Below are 26,993 nucleotides of genomic sequence, written 5' to 3' on the forward strand. Positions count from 1 at the left end.
AAATTCTGGGGGTTGACTTATCCTTCCTCCAGCCATTCCCTTCTTCCCTGACTATCTAGTGAGGCTGTGAAGGCAGTACAAAACAAGCACTGTGGAAATCCAAGGCTGCAGCTTTTTTCCTCAGTTAGAAGAGCACTTCTTTGTCCATCTGATTATTTAACCCAGAACGTGCTACACCAGGGTGACCTTTCAAACAAGTTTATATTCTGGAATGTTACAATCCTTTCCGCCCCTAGCTTTGATGACAATTTTTCTGATGCACCCTATAGATCTGTTTGTATCTGGCTTTAGAAATATAATGAATTTCATGTTTGTAAAAGAATAGCAGAAGGCACTCAGATTTTCTTTTTTTTTTTTTTTTAAATAACTAGAAGAAAGACAACATATCAAAACTTCTTTTCCTTTCAAAATAATTTGTTGAGTTCAACATATAAATTTTTACTACAGTAACATCTACCACAAATCTACAACAAGCAAAGTTTTTAAAAACTGAGCCTGCAACTTGTTCATTGTAAAACATTTTTTAAAGGATATAGCCTAGGCAGATAAATGAAACAAAGTTATCTTCCTGTTGTATCAGATACTAGTATTCAGGACAAAGACTTGTATGTGATTAAGAATTCAGTCCATCCTCTTTAAAGACATGATGCGGTCTTACAATAGTGATGCAGAGACAGCAGAGGCTGCAACTGCTGTGAAAAATTGCTGTGAGAAGTGCTTCCAGCACTTAGTTCAAGACAGCATTTCACCTACAATTAAATGATCTCTGCATCTCAGAAAAACAAAACAAACCTCCCAAACTAACTTTTCTTGCTTTAAACCTTCTTAACCTTAGGTATTTCAACCTTGTATACATTACTGAAAGAAACAATAAAGGATACAATACCACAAAAATTATTTTATATTTATAGCTCTCTAATGAAGGCAAAGCAATTACCCTCTCTTCCCTTGCCTACAAACCAACAATGAGATCATCAGGATTCTAAAATTTATGAGGGAAGACTAAGCAACATTTCTACAAGCAAGAAAGATATGAGAAAATAAACATACTTTTCTACTGCTGACCGTTTCTGAGATTTACTCTTGTAATTTAATGCCATCTTTGTCTCCATACCTGTATACACTGCAACACCTGGGAATGAAGGAGGAAACGGAGTTATACATTATTTTCTGCATATATACCATTCATGGATTTTTTCACTTTGTTTAAGATATGTAATTTAAAAATCAAGAGGTGCTATCACTTTTGTGCTTACTTCAGTACAATAATGAGATGGTATTTTGTAATTATTTGCAGTATTCTCCTATAGTAAAACAGTACTATTGCAATAATTTTAGCACCTATTAAAATGCTGTGCATTATTATGACTTTTCAATATGTATTTTATGGAAATCAGAATAGTAAATCTCAGGAGAAAGTCTTGAACAGTGTAACAGCAACATCAGTCACTTAACCGTTAAAGTTACGTTACTCCTTTATCAAACCACTTCAAATATTTTCACAGAGTAGAGCTGGAACTTTCTATCCTTAGAGATTCTTTGGCATAATAGCATTACTTTCATCTATAATCATATCCCTTCAGGTCACTGTCAGCAAGATTATCACAATTTCTTCTGTGCAAGTAGAACTAAACTTCAGTTCATCAACACATTTGAAGAAGAGAACACTTTTTAAATATTTAAGTTTTTACAAACCAAATATTTCTTTAGTGTTTTTTAATCTTGCTCCACGAAGTAAGAGACTTTCAGGCCCAAGAGGTCTAAAAAGAAACAGACATATCAGAATTTAAAAATGAGTTGTTCCATATTCTGTGTAATTTATGACATCTTATACAAAGAGGTTCAAAGTCCCCAGTAATTCCCCACTGCAGTAACTCCAACACCACCCTCATTTTGCTCTGTCTTCAATCCTCTTACTCCTTTTCTACACATCACCCACACATCTCCACATAGCTCTCAGTTTCCTTTCAAAGCTCCTTTGGTCACCACAACATCTTCCCACCACTGTGTTCAATATCCCATAATTAGTGGTTAGTTACATGTACTAAATAGCTGGTTCAGAGAGAGCTGCAAGTTATTTGAAGAGCCAGTAGGCCAAACTCCTGTCAAGCTCACAATGCACCAGAAGTGCTATTTTAGGTTTGGCTGTTTTACCTCTCTTTTTCTATCTCTCTGTCAAACTGAAATTGTCTACCAGGTTCAAAAGACATTCATACCAGAGAAAGAAAGGTAAAAACCTAGATAGACAGACAATATAACACAAGTTCTGGATCCTAATGCAGAAGTCTAAAATTTCAGATTTTTTTCTCCTCACATCTATCACCACAATAACACATTTACTTCATCAGCTCACCTAACTGTAAAAACTGCTCTGAAAATAAAAGTACAGCATATAACATTGTGATACGAAATGTGTATTTTTGTTTATTCAACAGTGACTCTTTTCTGATGGTCACAGTTTAATTACCACCAGCAGTTCTTAACATTACTCTAATCTTACAAAATTTTACTTACCGTACTATTTCCTCAATTTGTTGACTTATAGTTATTCTTCCAACAAATCTGTGAAAGATGGCCACATGTCAGAAGTATCTACATAAAGTCTCAAAAGTATAAAAATAAAATAAAAAAACCAACCCCCCAAACCCTCTCAATTAACAAAAAAAAAAGTCATTAAAATTTCTCAAATACAAAACAATCAGTCTTTATCAACAAGACTGGTGAGTGGAGTTCAAATCTTTTCTTGAGCATAAGCAAAATAAATGTGACCAACATATGTACACAAAATTCCGTATGAACGAGAGTGCTTTTTAGGACAGAAATCTCCTGGCAGAATCATATAGAACTTACTTTCTTCAAACTGTTCACTGGATACTTAAGTTTAAGAATTTCAGAAGTTTACTGGTTAGAACAGAAAGGAGCATAAGCATTATGATTAAAATATAAAAGGTAAACATTATGCTATACGTTCTGATTTCATATTGAAATACTCAAATTTAGCTTGTCACTTGCAATTTACAGTAAATACATAGGTATAAATGCTTACATTCATTATTAAAACCTGAAATATAAGCAGATGTCTGAAGCTATTTAATCCCAGCAAAATCCATATAATTCCTAATATTAAACACTTCATTAACAAATATTTTCCAAGGGGTCCAAAATAAGTGGTACCTGTATAGATCTGCTTCTGGCTGCTGACATTCTATAACAGCTACAAGTTTGTCCAGGTTGGCAACAGACTGTAACACTGCTGTTTCTGGGACTGCAACATGTGTCTGTAAAACAGCATCCATTAACTTTATTATACAGAAATCAGAGGGAGGTATCCACCAGGCTGAAATAAAAATGGCATCACTAACTACATTCTATTTCGTATCAGTAACTCAGACCTTAAGATTTGTCTCGCCATCCAAACTTGCTGTAGTAACATGGCACGAACCGTCCACTCGATCAGAAGATAGAAGCACCAGATCAACAGGAAAAGTCTCATCTTTGGCTACTCTCACAATGTCCCCAACCTAATGAAATGAACACAAATGAGAAGTATACAATGGGTTTTAAAAGAGAAGAATTAATTTCAGCTTTATTATTGCATCATCATGAAACAGGCCACAATGATTAATAATGAAACAAGATCTTTAGCTTTTTTTTCCAAAACACAATTTTCCATTTGTCTCTAGGCACATACCCGAATGTTTTTAGATCTAGTTTTTACAAGTCCACCACTTCGAACAACATAAACTGGAGCACCGTTTACTTCATTGTCTGCTTTATGCCGTAGCCAGTCTTCATAACCCTGTGGAAAACACATACAAATTTACTTTCCAAGCAAGAAACCTATAAAGCATAATCGTTTTTAAGTAAAAGTCCTTCAAAATGCTTGCTGTCTGGCCTTAATGCACTTATGAATTTCTCTTCATTTCAGTGTTAACCACGGTGTCAAACACTTGATTTCTACTAAATTTGTCCAAGTAGGTAAAGGCAAGCAAAGTAGCAGAAGTGCCAAAGAAACTTAACAGTTCCATGCTCTGATAAAACAGACATTTTTGCAGATGGGATAAAAAAAAAAAAACACTCAGATCTACATGGATTAATCTACCCCAAAACAGGTAAGAGTCACTCACAGTCCCTCTTATGGATCCCCTCCCCTCCTCTCTTTTGGAAGATGTAAAGTAAAATTTGAGGAAAAACTAAAATTACTTCCTCATGACACGCCATTACAATTTTTCAAGCATAGTTACTGCCATTGCAGATCCATGAAATCTTAAGATTGCTTGATTTTGTATACACCATTCACACACCATTGCAAGAACCGAATTTTAATAGGGAAATTAAGGAGCTTTTCTTTACCACATACTTGGCACCTCTTTAAGCACCCTTTATCCCACGCACATATGTGATGTTCAGAAACGTGAACTCAGAAGTATCTTTCCTCTCCTGTTTTCCTAAGAAATTAATACTTTTCTTAATTAATCTAATAATGTGATCACCAATAACATGATTGCTGATCCCCAAGTCTAGGTATTGTTTGGAAAGCCATAACAGTGAGCACAAGAAACAGATCAGTTTATGCAGGCAGTTCAGCTGTACTATATCTTTCTGAAAAAAAAAAAAAAGAACAGTGCTTATATATGAGAATTTAAGCAAGTATTACTAAACAGCTTTATATTCTGCCTCTTGCTCACTAAACATAGGCAAGATAAATAAGTAAGAGATGAGTGCATGTGTGCATTCAACTCAAATAACCAAAGCAGGCTTATAGAGAGAGCACGTAAGCTGTCAGCTAGGAATTAGGAAAAGCTTTTTTAGTATAGAAAAAACATTTTCTGACAGCTGATTCATAAACTTACTTTTTTACACAGAATCAAATGACTCTTCAGCACTACCGTAAACTATCATTCCCTAAGAACTACACGATGATTCTTACAATACCTTAACATTTATGAGTTTCTGGTAAAATCACAGAGGATATAAGAGATGGTGCAAAGTCTTTAATCCTGGCAAGACTCATACAACTGATTTGCGATATTAGAGACATTTCCTAAAATGCTTTTCTGTATGTATATAAAACGTGAAAAAGAGTGAAAACTGCTTTCCTGGAAGTTTGCAGACAGAAGAGAGCCCTCTGAAACAGCAGGCATAATCCCAACTCATCCTATTACGCTACAGACATTGTATGACTGTCATAACACAAAAGGTACTGATAACGATGCAGTTTTGAGAACTCTGTGCCTTGACTAGAGTTTTGGAAGGATGTTATTTGATGAATTTCGTATGTTAAAACATAGTTCTGCAGTCCTAACTTCATGCATCTACACTGTCACTCACAAATGGGAACAGTATGTACAAAACTATCTAGGCCTACAAACACAAAAAATGGCATTTTTGTACATGCCAAATGCTTTAAACAATTAAAAAGCGTGTAGTAATAGCAGCTACACAGAAATACTAGGGAATCAGAATCCTGAAAATCCCTACAACTCTTGATGTTTTTCATACTGATTGGGAAAGAGTCAGCACCTACAGCTCCTTGTTAAAGGTGACTGACAGAAGAAAACATGAATTTAACTAAAATCCAGTAACCTTGGGGCATTTGTCTCATAAATCTGAGCAGCTGAGCAATATGGGCATTTGGCAAAGAACTGAAATTTACCTTCTTTAGAAAGTACAGATTTCAGCTCTTTCTCCATCTGACACCTATTACCTGCAACACAAGGGTGACATCTCACACCAGGGAATTCTTAATAGCCAGCTTACTATAGTCCATCTAATTCCTCCAAAATTTACCTACTGCGACATTTTTATGAGAGAGTTCCTTATCCTCACTTCCAAATGTTGCAAAAAAACTATTAAAAGAAAGATACAGGAACACAAGAAATGTTGCTTAACTGTACAAATGGAAAACATAAAAATCCCTGAGATTGTAGTCTTAATTCCTGCTAATATACCAGCATCAAGGTACTTGAGACAAGGACAAAATTACAACAGGCCTGTAAATTACATTACCAGGTTTTTAATTCTTATTTTATTTGTATATTTAATCAAAATCTGCAAAGTAGTGGTTTCTCATTCACCTGGCAAGCATGTAAACATCCATGTGTCTGATCAGCCTGTTTGCTAAATATTTATGAACTTACTGAAATGGACCAAGTTCCTTAAAGTTCCTTAGAAAATACTAAAGAAAAGCAAACTTTTATTTTTATTTATTTTAGTTTGCCCCCCCACTTTTTTTTTTTTTTTTTTTTTTTTTTTTTTTTTTTTTTTACTTCTCTGAGGACTGTGTATGCGTCTTCAGAGGCATGAGGAAGAAAGTGCTTTAGCTAGCAAGTTCAACAAAATGACACAGCATGAGTTGCATCACTTTGCAGTCTTTACGTCCTTCTTCTGACCTAGGTGGAATTGCACTTCTGATAAGAAGAAGTTCCATCTCCTTGGCTGGGATTAAAATACGTCTGAGTTCCAAGGTTTGCTAGGGGTACCATGTTAATTAGCCTTCTGGGAGAGTTCTTCCCTTCATTGCTAAACTTCTCAAACCCAGATACAATTAATACTTCTGGATTCCCTTTTTATCTTTGCGGAGACAATTATCTATAACTTTGTATCAAACCAGCCTCCCGAAGCTTTCGAAAGTGTTTTTTCCCCTAAACACTTCTTCCTATACCACTTTTGGTTTCAGAGAAAATGAGAACTAGTTTGGAGAACACACTGGGTATTTTCCCTCTGCATTCCAACCGAAGATTTATATTTCTTCCTTGTTCAAGGGCAGTCTGTTGGAAAGAGCACACTGAATTGCCTTTCCAAGATAACAGCTTGTGAATACTGTTTGCCTACTTTGCAGCAGGTAGAATAAACACAAGAACCTATTAGATCAGTTTAGGTGGTTCTGATAGCCCTTGCAGATAGATCTTAGTCAGAAAAACTCATAATGCTCGACAACTCATTTGATTTGAATTTTCTAGTAGGAATGCCAGAATCTTTGTTCTCTGCTGTTGATGGGAGAGCCCTTAAATTTCCCAATGCAAGACTTGACGTCAGGAGACAATAAGGCAATAGATTATCTTCTACTATTTTAGACTTACAATAGCCCACCTCAAAAAAATCTAATACTTGCATCCTACTCGTACATTCTGTTTCAGTTCATACAGCTCTAAGGGATATTTTCTATTGCCTACTTATGATGGCAGTTCTTGAACACATTTCTGGGGGGTGATAATAACAATTGAATAGGGTTAGGGAACTCCACAGATATAAAATGCACAGCAACAAATGGAATGGTAATTCAAAGATTTCTACTACCCCAAAGATCCTCTCTGCCCCAAACAACATTCTATCTGGCTGACAGCTAGAGCTATTTTTCACTTTTGCCCTATTTCTGGGTGTTTTGGGGTCTTACTGGTGCAGAAGGCAAATCAAATTCAAGCTGTAGCTCCATAAAAGTCTCCTGCTTAATTTTCAGTTGCTATGACTGCATATCTTCCCCAGCCAACACTGTCAAACCCTTTGAAGGGGCCAGTTCCTGAAAACTACTTGCCTGCATAAAAGATCGTAGTTTCTACCCACATCACCACTTTATGTGCTTGTTTCTCTCTCTCTGTCCTCTCACTTTAAGGGCTTAAAGAAAACAGAAGATCCTTTTTTTAACATTATCCTTCTAGGGTCCGTAGGTCTTAGCAAGATCTACTACAGTGCTTAAAGAAGATTCCTATTACACTTATACTTAAAAGATTTTTCTTATTTCATGTGCTATAAAATACTCCAAAATGTTTTATGCAACTGAAGAAGAAGAAAACAAAACCAGAAGCTTCTCAAATTTGATCTTTTACCTGGTACAGGATTATAGTTAATGCATATTTCATGCCATGAAACATACCCCCTGGGGCAAAATTTGCCTTTTAACTACTGACAAACATGGATTGCATCATTGCATCATCTACCCAAGCTCCTTTCTCAGCGTTATGTAGGGGGATTATTTTTAATATGTAGCGAGGTATGCCAAAGGAACAAGTGAGGAGCTTTCAAAAAATGTCTTATAACAAGTGACATGTAAAGCTGAGACAAAAACGCTGTCTGACAGTCATTCACTGTCCATTTAAGGGTACTGCAGTGAGTCACCAAGTGCTTGACAACTAAGTAAAAAGATCAAGTGTCTAACAAGGAGCATTAAATACACAAACTGTTTCTGAAGATGTCACTTTATTTTTTATTTCTAAACATTATCTTGGTCAGACTTGTCTAACTTACTTAACTACAAGTTTCCTGCTACAAGATCTTTTCCCCTTTACCTGTTTTATGGCTGTCACAGTTATGACAAAGAATAATGGCAATCCACTGGTAATAGGACTGGTAGGGGTATCTATCATGAGCTAAAAGAGAAGAAAATGTGAAAATTAGCTGCAATTTGATTTTACAATTTTACTTTCCAACGCTCCCCCCCCCCCAAAAAACAAAAACAAAAGAACAAAAAACACCAACACCAATGAAACAACATGAAAAATGTTTTCTAAATTAAAAGCTGTGAGGAATTTTACTGCACATTCTCCAGTATTTGTGGAACAAAACTCAGTTCCTGACACCTAAATAGATGTCAGTAATGGTACAAAGGTTCTGGGGCATAGAACAGACAATCACATTTCTAACGAATGTGCCAATTTTAAAACTTCTTACTAAAAGGTATGTTTTCACCCTACAAAAATAAATTTAAAAGTGTATTACAAATCAATGAAATTACATTTTGTGAAGCTCTTTCAATACTCTATACAAACAACTGCTCAACAGCAGTATAGAGTATAACAACAACCACTTTACAAGTGAAGATGAACGTTAACAAACAGTCATTTCCAACAGTTCAGTTATTAGAGAAACCCCCCTTTCTTAGACTGCTCCTTTCTGGTTCCTCCAACATGCACATTTTACAATTTGTGCTACCATTGCTGTCATGCCAAAAGTGCAGTGTATACACTAAAATGCTGTATGTGTGTGTGGGAGGGAGTGGGATGCTGGTGGATCTCCCCTGCTGCAGGAAAAAGACAACATAGTCAAGTGCTGAAAAGAAAATATACATGAGAGAGCTATTCAAAACCACAGACACTGATTTGGTTCACTTTACCTGAGACTTATGGCATTGCTTTGAGAACCATTAAAGAAGAAAAAAGAAATTACACGTGAAGTTTACTCTGTTAAGAACCAAGAACCTCACAGAGAAAACAGATGACACATTGCAACACACGCGTGATCTATTTTTTTCCCACTGAAACGCAGACAATTTAGAAAATACAACAAAAATCAGACTTTGCTTGCAATATTGTGTGTTCTTCAACTGCAGCATTGTAATTTCAGCTTGGCGGTATGTTGTCCAAGACAACCCTTGCCAGGAACACCCGATTTCTGGCTGGACAGGCCTAACCACAGCATTTCTGCCATCTACAGTATCTCCTCCTTTCTCAAGAGAGGCCCATATGTTAAAGTGGAACAAGATTTCTGCCAGTGGAATCATCATGGCAGCCTGCTCATTTTACCTATTTCACCAGAACACCACGAACTTTTGCCTGCTGCATGGATGGATGTGTATCCACCATTCACCTCGTGTAGAGCATCACGCAACCAAAATGCAGTCTGCCACCATGTTTCTGGCATGCATATGTGACGTGTACAATGTGGACTGGATTGTGCTATACATTTAATCACACAATAATAACTTGCCACAACCCTGTTATCGCCAGTGGAATAAAATGGTAATAACAGACACTGCATCTTGGTCACAAGAGATTCATCATGGAATCTACTCTGTCGTGACAAATTTTTAAAGGCACATCTGCCTTGTAAGAAGAAAAAAATATATATATATTTAATAATGAAATTCCAGATGGGATTTGAATAAAAACAAAATTCCATTCAATGGAAGAACAACAAAGAAGAACAAAAATGACTACAGCCTTTTTCCTATTAGGTTTCCAAGGACACAGGCATATACACAAGACATCCCCCATACAAATTCACTTGAGTCACGAATTGAGAGAAGAACATGATTACACTGAATAGCAGTTCTGCCTTTAGATCCATATTTGTTCACGTGCATTGCATTTACATATTATTTCAATCTAAACTAACAATTGAAAGAAATGTGACTAAAATCGAATTAAATAGGTAAATTTGCACTAGGAAGAAACAAAAGCTTTAAAAACGCAACACCATCCATGGTAACAGTAAGTAGCACTTCTGTTACATCTCCAGCATGCTCCCATCTTCCATGTGCTATGATACACCAAACAGTCTGAGGCAACACAACAGGAAGGACAAAGGCAATATTCCTAAATATGAAGACAGAATGGGCAATATGTTCTCTTAAACTAAGTTAGAACTATATAGCACTTATAGAATATGTAAGCAGAGAAGTTAAATTCATAAAACAGAAAATCAGTGGCAGAATTCACTACACAAATTGCAATTTCCCGCTTAATTTCTATAGCTATACTGAGTATTATTCACTTACCTGAACCAAAAATATGATCAGAAAATAAAAGTTGGCTACTCTTCTGAACTGCTCAAATAAGTTTTTTGGAACAAAATTCCACACTGTATACTGAAGGGGGAAAAAAAGAGAGAGAGAAGGGTAATTACAATACACTGAACAGTTTTTCAGTGAAATTCGGTTTTTCTCCCATCAAACTCTATTAACTTCTCATTTTCCATCTCCCCTCCCCAAACCTCATTCTGGTCTTGCCCTTCTCCCACACAGAACAGCTGTATTTAATCTCGTGGGCGTGTATGCAAGGATGAGTGGGTGAAGTGCAGCTAGCAGGAAAGCGTGAGGACCAACTGCACTGCCTTTACAGTCAAAGTTTTATTTGTTCTCCTATCAACTTGCATAGGAGCACCTGGAGTCATTTGGCTTCTTGCAGCCAGGGTATCAGAGAAGAAATTAATTCTTGTAGCTATAACTTTCTGTCCTATACTCCAGTGACAAAACATAACCCCACCATAAGTTCTGTTGATTCCAATCCAAGACCACTTGAGGAGGTCTTGCTTATAATTCCTTGCTTATAATTCAGCTATTTTATAAATCCCAACAACTAGCTTCATCCTTTAAAATCACATCCAGACATGGACAAGGCTAGTTTAAAGCCTACTTTCCTTCAGAAGGCCTGTCTGAAATGCTTCATCATTCTATATTTAGCTGCTGAGGAGCAAGGGGTGGGATGAGAGCAGGAGAAAAACAACATAGAAAGTAGGAGATAACATAGGTTTTTCCTCAAAAAAAAAAAAGTGCTTGTTTCGTTTTGAAGACTGTATATGCACCATTGGACATAATACAAACATGCACATTTGCTATGCAACTTCTCATGTATCAAGTATTTTCCCTTACCTTGGATGATATGATTCTGTTGTCTGCAAATTTCTGAGGAACATAATGGCCATGCTGGGGAAAACGATTTGCTATATAAATAGTTCGTGTATCGCTTTGATGCGGTGGGTCAAAACCCTAAAACACAGAATAATAATAACAACATGATAATCAAGAACAACTACTTTAATAACCACAGGGTTATTTTAAAAAAACTGTTAACTTTGTGCTCAAAAATGATATCCAACTGTCAAGTAGCAGCTTTACAATAGTGGCTTTTGAATGGGAAAGAAAATTAACTCATAAATTAAAGTCTGCTGTACCCAGAGAATTTTCAAAAACTGATGGAAAAAAATCTCAAATTCAAGGTTGTGTATTCATTCTGGAAGAAGAAAAAAAATCGTAAGACTCAAGAAAGCCCCATGAAACTTAAAGGAGAAAAGCAGCAGAAATGGAGATGAAAACACGTAAGTTACAAAAATCTTCATGGCTGTGCTCATAATAAACCTAACAGAACACAAGAAAAGCAAAAGGTCAAAACAAACAAGTCATATTACTATGCTGCAATAACTGGATTTTGTAAAGGTTCTCACCAGATCAAAAAAATATACACATCTGACCAGACAACAGTATTTTTCCCAAAGAAATCCAATCTCCAAGAACAAGCAGTTTGTCTAACCTCAAAATCAACTCTACCACCAATTCATACGTTAGCAACAGTGCAAGCAAACACATTAAAATAAAGTATACTCAGAAATACTTCACAATATCTTTCTGTCAAAACAGGAGACCTCAGTGAGGTCTCTTGGAACCAAAGCCCTGTTTCAGGGCTAGTGTTCAGTATTTTCATCAATTGCCTATGTGAGCTGAAGGAGAATACATATATTAAATTGAAACATGGCGCATAATGCAACGTGACGTATACCTGAAAACATGACGTACAACACAAGGCTAACAATCTAACAGGCAAAGAGCAAACGATTAGGACCAGCTAGACTACAGCAAAGGAAACTCAGCATATGCTAGCACATGTTCCAATATATAGACAACTTCCACTGAGGAGTTATCTGAAGGACAAGGAAGAAAAGAAGCAGCCTTAAGTTGCCTTCTTACTTCAGGTACAGAATCTTATTGGGAAAAAACAATGGTTTCCTTTCTGATGGAAAGGAATAATTAAAGCCCAAAATAAGTCATGGGGGAAAGCTGCGATGTCTCCGTAACATAAGGGCTTACATCTAGGTCGCTCCAGCCTATCTTTACTCGAGCCTGCCCTGGGGCTACATGACTCAGAGCCTTCTCCAGCTCTTACGTTCTGACCTGGAGAAGCAGGTGATGGCAAAAGACAAAGCAGACAGTACAACATAATTCAGATAACAGGCCAAGAAAACAACTAAAATGAAAAATAAAAAGCTTTAAGGCGTGTTGCAAACTAGCAATTAAACTTGTTACTGTTAAGTTGTTCCCTCCAAGGACTGTGTGGGAAGTCATGAATTTCAGCACGAGAGTCAGACACTACTTATCTCTGAACTGACAAATACGATTTGCACCATCTACACAGAGTCCCCTTGTCCTTCCATGGCAAGTGAAAGGACAAGTGATGGAACAGGTAGAAAGGGCATTACAAGTTCCAGTGCTGGAAGCGAGGAACCTTTGCAGTTGCATTGCTCCACTTGTGAAACCAGGCCCAGACCTTGCTTCATTTCAAACAAAATCTGGAATTCCAGAGTATCCAACACAAGACACTTCTGTACCAATTAACTATGGAGGGTGATGAAGACTGAGCAAACTGAACTACATAAAAAATGGTCAGCATAACCATGAATTTTCTTTAACTCCTGAAGTTCACTAACACACGACATGAGGTATGTTCACATTTACGATGGTGTCATTTTAAAGTAAAGGATTAAAAAATCCTCTCAAACACGCAAGTTATTGTATCTGTCACTATTAATACCAAAACATTCCGCTTCAGAAAGAAAGAGGTCCAGAAGGAAGATGGGAGGAAAAAAGGAAGGGAGATTTTTTCAAAGGGATTTGAAGGAGAATAAAGTTTATATGACAAGCGGTGGAAGGCTGCTCTAGTCACACGCTCTTGTTTAAAGATAAGAGCGGGGCAGGAAAACAAAAGAGTAGATAGGGGAAAGGACTGGAAAAGTATACAGGATGCCAAAAACAAAAGGAAGGAGCTGTTCGCAACTTTGAGAAAACGAATATAAACATGAAAGCAAGATAAAAAAGTATGTGTTGAATGCTGACATAAAATTTGAGATAACAATGTTTGTAACAGAAGCAGTTTGGATATGACTTTAGTGACATTATTTCTAAATCAATACAGAAGATGCCACAAAAAAAATTGTTTTACAAGTAAGAAAAAAGCTGTGCTTAATCAGGACTAGGCACACAGCTTCTCTTCTATCTCAGAAAATGTCTGGCACTCACAAAATGCCAGATAGTCTCACTTTGGAAAGTCATATTCTACAGCCTGCAAAAAAAAATAATCCATTTCAGAACAGACAAATGTGAAGCAGGGGGAAAACAGAAAGAGCAAAGAAAGCAACAGGCAGTCTTCTGATGGTGATAAATGATAACCTCTGCGCTACTTAGAGTCATTAGAACAAATGAAAAATTTCAGAGTGACCTGGGTATTGCTGAATTTTTCCATGGTATTTATACACTCCTTTTAGGCCGCTATCTGAGCACCTGAAAGTTTATGAGTTTTCTAATATTTTTATTATGAAGAGTAAGGACCTCAAAACAACTCAAGCCTAACTGAAGGAGCACTCTTCTCAGAGAACACGGCTTCTGAACTCAACTGGTTAAAGGTGAGGAATGCATTTTCCAAATCAAAATCTCAAGCCCTATGAGTTTTGCAATTGCAATTCATACAGGTCTAACTCTGTTTTGTTGACGTTTATCACAGAGCAGAAGCTGCTCAATCAGATCTATAGTGATGACAATGCAGAAGCAAGGCAGGCTGTGGACAGGAACCTCTTCAAGTGCCAGAGCTATGGCTGGAAAAGGACGCACCCACGACAACCTTAGTGGCTCGACCACAGCCACAGCAGGAAACAGGTGTCAGAGCTGGGAAGAGAACACAGATTTCCTAATTTTTATTTCCATAACTATGAAAAATGATTTGAAATTACCCACTCAACAACCCTCTCATTATGTAATTATCTAGTGAGAATTTCTCTTCCAGAGAAATTTTAATTACACATCTCTTCAAAGAAAATTCAACTTCTGTGCAGAATTTAATTGTTCAAGTGAAATTCCTGTAACTTCTCTGTTAAGAATTTAATTGTTCAAGTGAAATTCCTCTAACTTGTCTATTACTATGTGGCTTGTCACACATCCTGCTCCTGCCACAAAACTGACTTGTACTCCAAACTTCTGTCCATCAAACAGATCTGGGATAGTATCTGTATGCAAGCCAGCAAAGAGATGCAGAAGGCCCAGTTTCCTAATTTCACTTATAAGAAGCTTCTTTCTCTCTTTCTAATAACATTATTAAATTCAGCTTCAAAAACTAGGGTAACATGCCCTTGTCAAAGGATTTCTGCAGCTAAATAGCATGAGCAGGGAATCCTTAAATCAAGTTTTGAGTCTTTAAAAAAAATAAAAAATCATAGTTGTCACTGATACCTTTCCAATAGAAGTTACTTTTCCTGCATTTATCTAGTGAAGTGATTTCTACTTAAGGGCATAGACCATTGACTTTGTAACAAATAAAAGAGAGTTTATTACAAAAGGTGATGTTTAAGGCTTCTTAATCAGGTGTATTACAGAAATCTGTAATAAAAACTTTAAATAAAAATCAATTTTGACCATAAGATTAAGTGACTTTAAAATAAAAACAAAAATCTATTTGACTTGTCCTCTCCTTCATGCTGCAACTTAAATCTAGATTTATTGGTTGACGTTGAGCCACTCAGGTTTTTTTTTTTTAAAGTAAACTTAAACCAGGCATTATCTACCACTGGAATACAGCTCTCATATTAAATCTTCAGTACACATCAGCCTAATAGAAATCTTGCACCCAGATAAGCTTGATATGTTTGTTTTTTGAAAACAGCTTAAATGAACATAACTTACATATAACACAAAGATGTCTTAGTCAAGCTGATTTATAAAGCAAAAATCCAAAATCTTTTTTTAGAAAAAGAGGAAAAATGTGACTCATGCTTTTTTTAAAAAAAATAATATAAATTTGCAATGTCTCTAACCAAAGTCAAAGGCATTCTTACTGAATACTTCAGTAGTGATTTTCTCAGTGTTCTGCAAGTTAGAAAAAGGCATCCTCTGAGTAATAAATTAAGTACCTTTAAAGCATAGAAAACATCCTTGGGAACTGAGGGGAAATTTCTGACTGTGATTTCATGCTATTTCTTTGATGAAAGAAACAGGCTTCGACAGCTGCCTCCCCTCTGCTTCCTACATCTCGACTCCACCTTCCCGTTGTGCCTGTGCAGCCCTATGGTAAAGAGGACTGAAAAACTGACCCAACCGAAAACCCACCGTGTTCCTAATTGGTTTTGGTTTTAACTGGATCAATCCCCCAAAACAATCAAATGCATGGTCATGCCAATAGCTTGGCTGATACGATGTAAAGGTGCAATGTGGAAGAAGAGTTTTATGTTGCTGCTGCTGAAGCATTAGTAGCACGAACAAGAAATTAAGTAACTGTAGAAACAAGTAGATTAAGCAAATGAGAAGAAACACTACCAGAAAGAACTCTGCAAAGGAAGAGACTGCCATCCCAACACCTGCAAGCATAAGCAAAGTTAAAAAAAACAAAACCCTTCTCAGTCAACTTGGTAAAATATACTCTAATGCACACTTATTTCTTAAATATCACAACTACAAAAGCTTAACTTAGGATAGCATGCCTTTATACCCTCCCTAGCAGAAAACTGCAGATCCTTCAGCTCGGATGAGTGACAAGAGACCAACATAAAATAAATCAATTGCTGTTTCAAGCTCTGCAATACATGCTTCGATAGTTACAAGTCACCTGACGAGCAATTTTTGCTAATGATTTATCTACAGCTAGTATATTACCATAATCTCCTTGTGTTTCTTGATCATTCACATCTTTTACAGCAAGAGGAAAACTGTATTTGCTAGAAGAACTACTACGTAACCAGTTTTCAGTGAAAGGGTTGAAAGGGTTCCACTCGAAAGAAGGAAGTCTCAATTAGAGGCTCTTCCTCCTTTCAGAAACCACACTGAACACCGATAAGGAAAGTAGTAGCTCCCCCAGATGCCCTTTGGACAACCTGTACTAGTTAATAATACTAATAAACATCACAGAAGTCTGTCTCAGGAAACCTTTTCCCTAGGAAGGTGACTGACTAACCATGGCTGCAGAAAACCCACAACATTTCCTGGCAGGCAGCCCAAAAGCTTGTTATTACACTGTTGCCAAGATAGAGTTTGATTAAAGGTGCTTTGAGGAAATGGATTTTCTTGCTTTGGATTTTTTTTTTTTTTTTTAATATACATGGAATAATTTACCTTTGACAGATAATACCATCTATTCACACTCCATGCACATTTTCAGAAGTCTGTGTAAATTTGTACTCGAAACAGTAAGCCAACAATTCTTTCAGTCATACAGCTGGGCAGTAGTCAAACCAAATTCGTCATAGCAAAGGCTAGCATGAAGGAAGGAACAGCCTCTCACGGCAATTTTAAACACTCCTCTAACAGCAGAAGTAGTGAATCAGCTGAAGCACCCTGAGGTTTACATAGTCCCATGCAATTTGTTCCTACTCTGTTAAATACTACTCCAAAAAAGACAGAAAAGAGTATTAAAAGTCATGCACCACTCATGCCACTTCCTCTTCCTGCTTACGATGTCTACAGTTGTTTAGCATACCTGATAACAACTCCTTTTGTAACTTTATAAAATATCTATAGCCAGACTACATTATTTTGTGAAAACAATGTAGGAAACAAGAAATGAAAGCAAGAAACATTCTTGCTGAGATATCATGGAGCAAGAAACATTCCTTTCGGAGAGTTAAAAAACAAAAACAAACTAGTGTTTAGAAAAGCCATACTGGTGCTGGGCACAAAGTCCTGGTTACATACAGCTCAGACCATTCTTACTTTATTTTGTCAAAATGTCACTTTGTCAGTCAAATTCCAGACCAAGAAAAAATTATAGGACTAGCAATGCCAGTTCAGGCAAAACTAACTCAATGAGTTTCCTCTGACATTAACACCCCCCCCCCCCCCCAAATGTGTATTTGTGGGGTGTCACACATCCAACTTTATCAATATCCTTTAACTGCACATCCTGTGCCACTTGGATTGAGTGGCAAGTTTAAAAAAAAAAAAAAAAAGGCTTGTCTATACTGTTGCAGAGAGGAAAATGTGCTAGTAATAAGCCATGAATTAGGAAATCAGTAAAGGAGAGGAAAATGGCTGCATAGATTTCTGGCAAGAATCAAACATACACGTTGCAAAGCAATCTATACCAGAGATGACAGAAAACAAGAGACTTTACAATAAAAGTGCATTTAAAAGAGAAAGAAATTTAGCGACTATTTCCATTTTAAGAAGCAAGTCTCAACCTCCAGGAAATAGTCAGTGGTTTCCAAATTACTCTGCAAGGCTATTCAGGGCCCTGTACTTATTTTTAACCAGCCAACCAACCAAAAAAAAAATAATTGCATTATGGTGGTCAGAGGTCTGAGAGAAGTTGAGGCTTGCTGGTACCTGTGGTCCAAAACCTTTGGTCTTTTGCCATGATTCCCAAAGCAGCCCATCGTTCTAAAGATGTGGAAATGAACATGCCTTTGAAGCTCCAACTACACAATTTTAATTTCAGAAATAACACTGATTTATTCTGCGGGCTAAAGTAATTTGTCATACTCATTCACAATACTATTGTCTACCCAGACACATACAAATGATAGTAGGCAAGATTTCCTAACATGAAGGGTGTGTTTGGATACCCCTTAAAGGCTGCTATAGGACATCTTATTTTATTAAAAGAATAAATAATAGTAATAAAAATAAAGAGACAATTGAGATCTCAGAACTCAATTGACTCAAGCTGCTTTTAAGGATACAGCTCAAAATATATTAAGTGCTTGGAACGTGCGAAGTGCTACAACTCTGCAATACTCCATCACACAGAAATAGCAGTTAGCCAACAAGCTAAATCACACTAAGAGATACAGAACCACTACAGTAAATGAAACATTCAACACAAAAATCCTTCATATACCTTGAATAACCATAGTATCATAAAAAAAAAAAAAAAAAAAAACCAATAAATCTAATTGTATCCTTTTTTCACAGTCACTGTCATAATATTGAAAGGCAAGGAAAAAAGTTTCTCCAATAAAATAAGACAATTAACTCTGAGTCAGATTACGAACTTCATTTTCCGCCTAAAATTAGAATGCGGTTTCAATCTTGCAGCTAGCAATTTCACCATATACAAAAACAACACTGGTCAATTCCATGATAGGACAAATACAGAAGAATCAAGGATCTCTTCACTTGCTTGGACAGTACATGCACTATTATCTTAAAAAGAAATGCTGGTTACCCACTGTTTTGAAGAGTTGCTAACAAAACTTTGTTTTAGAAGCAGGAAGGGTTCCTGTTCTGGGCTACTCACACAAGCATTATCCCATATATTGGAAAGGACCCTGTTCAATATTTAGATGAGTGCCAGTAGGCAATAGTTACTTACGCTTGTCAGCTCCTGCACTGTAAGTCCAATTCCTATTTTCCTTCAATATGAAAAAACCATGAAAATTCTTCTCAAAAAAACTGCCTCTAGATAACAAACCTTAAGGCTTCTTCAAAATGTGTGTCAAAATTGTCCTGACAATTGCTCTGATGGTTGTTGCTCACCAAATTTCATGGGAAGAGAATTTACTTCATAGGTAGAACTGTCTAGCTCTTCCTTTCAACATGCTTTGATAAAGTCTGCTCTGGAAGCATTACAGATTTGAGTCTACTCCATTCCTTTTATCAAATACCATTTTGAGTTTTAATTCCTTTTCAAATATGATTTATGACCTAAGTATCAGTTTAATGCACTGCTCTCAGACATGCCTGCAAACAACTTTATCCCTAAAGCCTGCTAAATCATAAGCTGCCTTTGTATTTTGCCGCAATTCTTTTTCCAAACAGACGTTTAAATATCTGCAAATGTCAGCACAGCTACACACAAAACTAGAACAAAAAGGTGCATGGGGATAATAAAGGAGCAACAAAATATAACATATGACAAAAAATACTTTTTGGTATATAACATTTAAAACTTTTCCAGGTAAAATATTTCAAAATGCAAACAAACAGCTTCCTGTTGTCTGTATCATTACCTCTCCTTTCCCATTTGAAGGGAAGTGCTCCTTTCCCATACTTATTTTTACTCTCAAAGTAAACAAGAAGAAAAAATCCTCTTAAGGCACAGTACGTGGGAGGCCCAGTAATTGCAAGATTTCTTAAATCACGGTGTAGCTGTTGGTCCTACTTTTCATCTTTTCTACCACCATCTGTACTATTGCTGTTGTGTTTTTTTTTTTTCTTTTAAACAGTAGGCAGTTGAAAAGGGATTTGTATAAAAAAAAAGTCTAGCAGCAAATATGTCACCTGTGTTTTGCTGGAAGAGATGACCTTGCATTCACAGAGGCATTTTGTCAGATCTATTTTGTTGCTGCTTTTAACTGCTGGCTTACAAGACTTCATGCTAGAAATTAAAGGATTTTTTTTTAGTGGTATGTTGTAGATACCTTTTCCCCCATGAAATAGTGGCAAATGCAGTCATGACAACAGAGGACACAACAACACAGCAAGGAAAAAACAGCTCACTAGTGAAGAGCACAAGTCTCAACGCTTTTAATGAAATATACGTGCATTATTATTTTTTTTTCTTTTTATATTCTATAATTGCTACGGAGTTGCAAATAAAATATGTCAAAAACCACAAGCAATTCTTAAAACAAAACCCAAAATAAACAACAACAAAAACAAAACAACAGCAGCAAAAACAAAACAAACAAAACCCACCCTACACTCAAACACCTTCTTTGGTTCAATTTCTTAAAATGATCAAGCTATCGTAATACACACACCAGCACAGAACCGATATCAAGTGCTGTCCATCTCACTCAGAATGCAGATAACCACAAGTTATTACGGAATACCATCTGCTCTTCTCAGAACACCTTAACGGATCCTAATATCTGGAAGGAAAGGGGAAAAAAAATCCCAGACATACAGGCCTCTAGCACTAGTCTATTCAAGGACATTTCCCTTACCAGTAAAAGAAAGTTTTCATTAGAGCCCATCTAGGGGATGAACAAGAAAGCTCCTATTGATATTGTCCTTAGGGGACAAACAAAATGAAACAAGACCAAAACAAACACAAACAAAAGGCAACCGACACAAAACAGACAAAAACGTTCCCTGCGATCATCTCTCAGCGCAGGCTGGGCAGAACTTTTGGACCAGATCACCTCCCGAGGCCCCTTTCAATTTGAATCCTCCCATAAGCCTTGAAATAAAAGCCTGGTAACTACGTTTTCCAGTTCAAAAGTGCTGATCCTACGGAATTAATCCATATTTTATCTTTGACTTCTTGTCAAATATCAAAGCGGCATTTGTCTGAATGCATAATGTGAATGTTGCCAGTGCACAACAGCATTCAGGTTCACAAATCGCAGGAAGAAAACACTCTGCCAAACACAGCGGAAGCCTGTTTCTCTCGCACTGCCCTTTACAGAAGAGGAACCATGCAGGCACCTCAGGTTTTTCTCATGCAATGTCTGTTGCACGTCATCGCACTCTTCCATAATATATCGAGAGGCTCAAACTCCACAGGATAGCAACCAGAAGGGAAATCCACAGACCCTTACTCACTCAACAGGACTAACAGATCAAAATTACGCAGCTAGGTTCATACACACGTGGCTATTCAATCGCAAGTTTTGGAGATCTCCTTGCCAGACAATTAAAATTGTCATCACTTTCTGTTGATGCCGCTGCAACAGCTCTTACACTCCATGCACACCGCCAGGACATTAACACAGTCCAGACAGTGCCTTAAGTCTACCCAACAAAGTGGTACAGAAAGTCACTGAGCATTGCAGCCGCCTCTTGCTACTTCTGTTTTGCACCAGCACCACACAAACTTGATCAAGGGAGCTGCGCTTGCTGTACACAGAGCTGCAATGTAGTCTAGCGTATCAGATTTGGAAATGCAAGAAAAAATGTCCTATTCCTGAATATTAACAACGCTTCCTATCAACTGCTGTTTACTTGGCTGCTTTTTCCTAGCAGAGTTGGCTGTGCCTATCATGTTATGCAACCTGCAGCAAATCCACATGCCCACTGTCTGCCTGAGGTCTCAAGGTAACATGGCTGGAACTCATGCATCTTTCCTGCCTAAAGCTCGTCTTTCAAATGCATCAGGACATTTTACTCTTTTTTAAAAGCAATTAATTATGCTGCATTTATTTCTACATTTTTAATGACTAAAACCTAAGTATTTCCAACTCTTAACTAGATAACGGTATCATAATATAATGTTATATTAGCTATAAAGTAGTACATTGTTGATGGCTTACTAGATGTTTTACGTACTATGGGATGGCATTAGATGAACAAAATCTGATAATCTGTGGGTGGTGGTGGGTAGTTAATTGTTACTGAGGAAACAGAGCAGACTAATGGTGAAGCTACCAAAAATCCTGAAAATTTGTAAGCAAGACCCACACAGGCATTGAAGACTGAGTGATAGTATTACTGCCACCAAGCTTTGTTATACAGCAAATCACTGGAAGGACAAATACCACCTCAGAAAATTGTTTTAGACTGGTAAGACAATAATGAAGATGAAGAGAGTCTTATGTTCCCAGCACATCTCCTGTTCTCAGAGGTACAGTCACTCCTTTATGCAGCAATACAGGCATGCATACATCTCCACAGGCTGAAGTACACTTAAAGAACATAGCTGAAATAATTTGAATTGCATACTAGGTCCTCTCATTACTTACTTCTAAGACTACCTGCTTCATTTTCCCTGCCCCCTTTTACAACTCATGAGAACACAAGTTTTCAAGCACACAGGTATTCAGGACCATTTCATTAATTAGTATATGAAATACTGTCTTCTTAAACAAGAAGTTGCAGAAGATTCATTAGTTTCATACAGAGAGTACTTAATAACTACCTAAAACCACCTTCAGCAAAATACCAGTCCCTTGCTACTTTCCAATGCTTCTTCCCACCAACGTTTTTCTTTTGTGTTACTACAACATCCAACTTAGATGACTCCCACATACACGCTTGGTTCCGATCCTCCCATCTGGAAAGGAACACTTTTCAAAACCTGTTGCCACATCTAATGCAGGTAGAAATACACGATCTAAAGAAATCCAATCCCACACATTCTTCTCTCTTTGTCAGAAAAAAAAAAAAAAATCAGACACAGATTTTCCATCCTTCGATTCAAATAGTCTGAGTATTCCTTAAGCTCCATAGCCATCCACGCTACAAACAATCCTATTTCTGTCATCCCACTCTTCCTACTTGCACCAATCATTTTCTCAGCATCTTTCCCCAGGTTCTCAGCTTTTTGACATTCTTTCTTAATAGAAATTAAACATCACAGTCATACAAAGCAGCAAGCGTGTGGGATGTATGTTAAACCAATGATTATAAACAGGGATGAAGTGTCTGAGCATCCCTCAGAAGAAACATGCACTGTGATACCTATCTTAGGCCATCTTTCAACTTAATGGGCTGTGAAACAAACAAGGAATTAACATCAAACAGTGAGATTTATAGAAAGGAAAACAGCCAACCTGTATATTCTCAATCATTTTTTTCTCTGTACAGCATTTAAACCCTTGTTCAAGCATCTCGACTTATTATCCCTTCCTTCTACAACACTAACACTTTCCTGTGAAAACCAGCGCAAGTTTTAAGCAGTTATTTTCCCATCAAACAGTCTCCTTTAGATGAAGAAAACCCTCTGACTGCCAACAGTATTGCTCATCTTGCTACACTCAATTTTTAGTTTCTCTTAAGGGCAAACATATTTCTGGAAACCTGGTCAGTGTACTGACAGAAAGAAAAGCAAGCACGCTTGACACATGGATTCCAAGCATGGATGCAGTCCTCCTAGTCTCAAGCCTACAGAAGACAACATACTGCTGCTTTAACAACAATGCTCAAAAACCTCAAGCCACCTTCATGGCGAAAAAATGACAGCTATATTATGCCAAACAAGCTTTATTCAGAAGAGCATGTGCACGATCGTAACAGAACAGAAAAGTGCTGTCAGAGCTCAGATGGAGTAATTAATTTCCAGGTCAATAAATCTTGGTGTCACACCAACCCAGAGAGCACTCTCAAGCTGGCACTGAGACTGTCACCACAAGTTCTGTGCTTCAGACATAGCTCTGTAACAGTGCTGTGCTTTTTAAAGGACTATAAAGTAATTTTAAAACCCTCAATGAATGTACTCAAAAGCTTTTGGCTTTGCTTTGGACCATGGTAGCGGAGAGAGGGGAAGAATGGACAAAAAAATCAATTTTTATAAAAAGTGATGTAACAAATTAAATTAATCACTAATGAGACAAATATCTTAGCCACTAAAATATAAGAGCCTAACTAATGTAAGTTTTTGGACAAACCTGGGCAATGCCTTTGATGTAAAGCAACTCTAACAAATATATAAAAACAAGTTTGTAAATGGAGCTTTTAGCCATAATTTCTCTCCGTGAGGAAATACAAGAGAGGGGCAGGAAGCCAGTCAGCACTTCGATCACAACTGCCAACCGCGATGCATCTCCCTGCCACGGCATCGCAGGCGTTACAGCCACAGCTGCATGGTTCTGCCCTGGCACGACACAGCACCCGCACGCCGAGCGGCACCCATCTGAAGGGAGGCAGCCTCTGACCGCAGCTGCTTTCAAGGGTTTCCCCCTTGAAAAGCCCGTTCTGTCACGTTCTGCTCCATTTCTTGTCACTTTCCAAGCCTTAAGCAGCCGCTCTGGAGGGCTTTCCCCCTACAAAGCCTCTTCTGTCACGTTCTGCTCCGTTTCTCGTCTCTTTCCAAGCCTTGCACACCCACAGCGGTGAGGCTGCCCGGCTCTCAGGTAGGAGAAGTGCGACGCCGGCCCGGCAGGTGGAAAGCAAGCCTCTAACGATTTCGCAACGTGAAGGAGGAAGCGAGGAAAGTATCGGTGCAGCAGAAGGCCCCGTCATTCTTCCGCGAAAAGAAGTTTGGGGGAACCCTCCCGAAGGGGACCCCAGGTAAAGAAACCCGCTTTTCTCAGCGCCAGCGTGGTTTCAAGGGAAAAAAATAACAATAAAGAAGAACACCACCAAAAAAAAAAAAAAAAAAAAAACCTCCCCAAAAGCCCGTGATCTTGTTAAAAACGATGAGCACGTTAAAAACTACAAGCAGCAGTGAGGGAGCCCGCAGCTCCACCCTGCAGTCCCCCGTCCCCATCCCGGCAGGACCAGAAACCCCTCCCTCATGCCCGCCGCTGCTGCCGCCCCCAGCCCGGCCTCTCCTCACGACCCCCCCAGACCTCTCCTCACGGCCCCCCGGCACCTACCAGCTGCTGCCGGACCCACCGCCACATCCCCGGCGGCGCGGGTCGCGGCCCCCGCGGCGGGGCCCCCCGCTGGGCTGTCACCGCTCCCTCCGCTGTCGCCGCCTCAGGCCAGCCGCCCGCCGCGGCTCGTCCCCATGGCACGGGGGCCCGACGCCGATTAGGAGCGACGCAGCCCCCCCGGCGCCCCGAGCCGCCGCCGTTGCTGCTGCCGCTGCCCCGCGGCCGCCATCTCAGGGCCGCCGCTGAGCCCCGGCAGCTGGCGGCGCTGCGGCCCGCCCTCGGGAAGTGACGCGTTAGGGAGAGCGCTGAGGGGAGGCAGGCGGGGGGGAAGGGGCGGCCGGCCCCGAGCCCTAAGCCTCCGTGTTTGTAGCGAAGTGTGAAAAATACTCGGCAGCTTCGTCGTTTTTGTCTTTGTTTTCTTGTAAAAAAATAAGCGCGTGATGTAAAATAAAGGTTTTGGAAAGGGGTTGTGTGTTTATGTAATCTCTGCCTGATGATGGGTGATTTAAGAAGCTAGCACGTGGTGTATTGGTATCTCAAAGCGAGCTAGGTGTGCTGGAAGGATTTGGCACTTTCCTCTCTCTTTTTGTGATCCTGGCAGTACTGTGCTAAACCACTCTTTGGTTAAAATTGGGTGGTGAAAGGTGTTGCTGCCAGGCAGTGACCTCTTCCATAGCTTCCATTTTGCTCCGAAAGAGCAACCACTTGTAAAAACAAAACCGTGTTCGGCCTCAAATGCTTCCGTACACCGACGCAGGCCTGCAGCCTCTAGGCCAACATGCTAAGAATTAAAGGAGATTACTTTAAGCAGTAAAGACCTGGGTATTTGTGACCAAATACTGTTGCCACTAAAGTCGGCAACAAATTTGACACTGACTTAAAGTCTTGCTGAGTATGCAGATCAGAATACCATTCCTGCCATCCCCATTTGCTTCCAGCTAATTACGTTAGATAGCAACAAATCACAATCATATCTGTCATAGAGCTTATGAAGTATTTAGTGTACAGTTTGAAATTTAGGATATAATTCAGCCTTTAAGATGGATGATATAACGTCTGAACAACTGAATCTTGTGGTGAATGCTTATCGTTTAAGCACCTGCATTTAATTAGAGAAATGCCCTTAAACAGTAGGGAATAAGACTGTTTTTATGAGGCACTTATGAAAGCTAATGTTAGCAAAACTCCATATTAAATGCTAGCCATTATTTCAAAACATTTAAATACATCAAAGCTGAATTTCAAACAGCTTGCACTACCCTATTCATCTAATGCGAAGTCTAAAATAACAGTGATTTCATAGCTGTGGCATACTGCCTGGAGGATGGCCTCCAGCCAAAGCTTGGCTGATACTGTTCTCCTGCTCCTCCTTGCTGATAAGATATAAAACAGCATCCTGACCACAAGACTCTAAAAATCGCATGCCATTTCTCTGAAGTGTAAGTATATTTGCTGCTGTGTCCCTGCCAAATTTAAATTTGAGTTGCACTTTCTTCAAGCCTGTATTTCCACTGCTCACGGTTGCATTACGTAAAGCTACTTTGTGCTTCCTGTTCCACATTGCTGTAATAGTACTATTGCACTAGACAAAACCTGAAAGCAATTTATGAATGGTTTGAACTTTGTGGTCTATATTTTTCACTTCAGAAACATATATTTTAGTGGATGAAAGTATATGGATAGGATGAAGTTATTTTGCTGTGTGACACAGAAGACTCTGACCCCATTTCTTTCCAATATATGGCAAAATTCCATTAGAAGAGTATCCTTGCCTAGCATTCTTGCTAGTGAAACTTTGCACCTTTTAAATTGTTCCAAAGCCTGTGCTAGACATTTATGAAGTTTCATATCACCCTTGAAAGGTAGTTTTCAGGAGAAAAAAAGGGAAGCAGAAAAGCCAACTTAGATATTGATGCACCAATAACATTCTAGTACTTCTGAAATCAAAGGTCAACTGTCTTTAAGTAAAAAGGTTCCCATATCGGACACCCCACTTTAAAATGTTACCCTGAAGTCTCACCTGAATTCACACAGCTGTCTTCTACCAAAAA

General features: G+C 38.4%; 1 protein-coding gene across 13 annotated transcripts in view; it reads right to left on the bottom strand.

Moving 5' to 3' along the window:
- Nucleotides 1–25,230, bottom strand: part of ATP11B (ATPase phospholipid transporting 11B (putative)) — a 63,397-nt gene extending 38,167 nt beyond the window's left edge. For 11 of the 13 annotated variants that reach the window (XR_005822727.1, XM_040568024.1, XM_040568023.1 and 8 more), the window contains exons 1-10: nt 19,964–20,074; nt 11,366–11,482; nt 10,493–10,582; nt 8,286–8,366; nt 3,692–3,799; nt 3,393–3,521; nt 3,175–3,278; nt 2,515–2,562; nt 1,696–1,760; nt 1,051–1,132 (exon numbers count right to left, since the gene is read on the bottom strand). Coding sequence is in view for 12 of the 13 variants with exons in the window: in XM_040568024.1 (XP_040423958.1) it covers nt 1,051–1,132; nt 1,696–1,760; nt 2,515–2,562; nt 3,175–3,278; nt 3,393–3,521; nt 3,692–3,799; nt 8,286–8,366; nt 10,493–10,582; nt 11,366–11,482; nt 19,964–20,059 (920 nt within the window). In the remaining variant the exon portion in view is untranslated. Of the gene's footprint in view, nt 1–1,050; nt 1,133–1,695; nt 1,761–2,514; nt 2,563–3,174; nt 3,279–3,392; nt 3,522–3,691; nt 3,800–8,285; nt 8,367–10,492; nt 10,583–11,365; nt 11,483–19,963; nt 20,075–24,942 lie in introns of those variants that run through there. The other 2 variants (XM_040568026.1, XM_040568025.1) reach the window with 1 other exon arrangement.
- Nucleotides 25,231–26,993: the final 1,763 nt, after the last annotated feature.

The sequence above is a fragment of the Cygnus olor genome, chromosome 9, assembly GCF_009769625.2.
Source record: "Cygnus olor isolate bCygOlo1 chromosome 9, bCygOlo1.pri.v2, whole genome shotgun sequence".
Taxonomy (NCBI): domain Eukaryota; kingdom Metazoa; phylum Chordata; class Aves; order Anseriformes; family Anatidae; genus Cygnus; species Cygnus olor.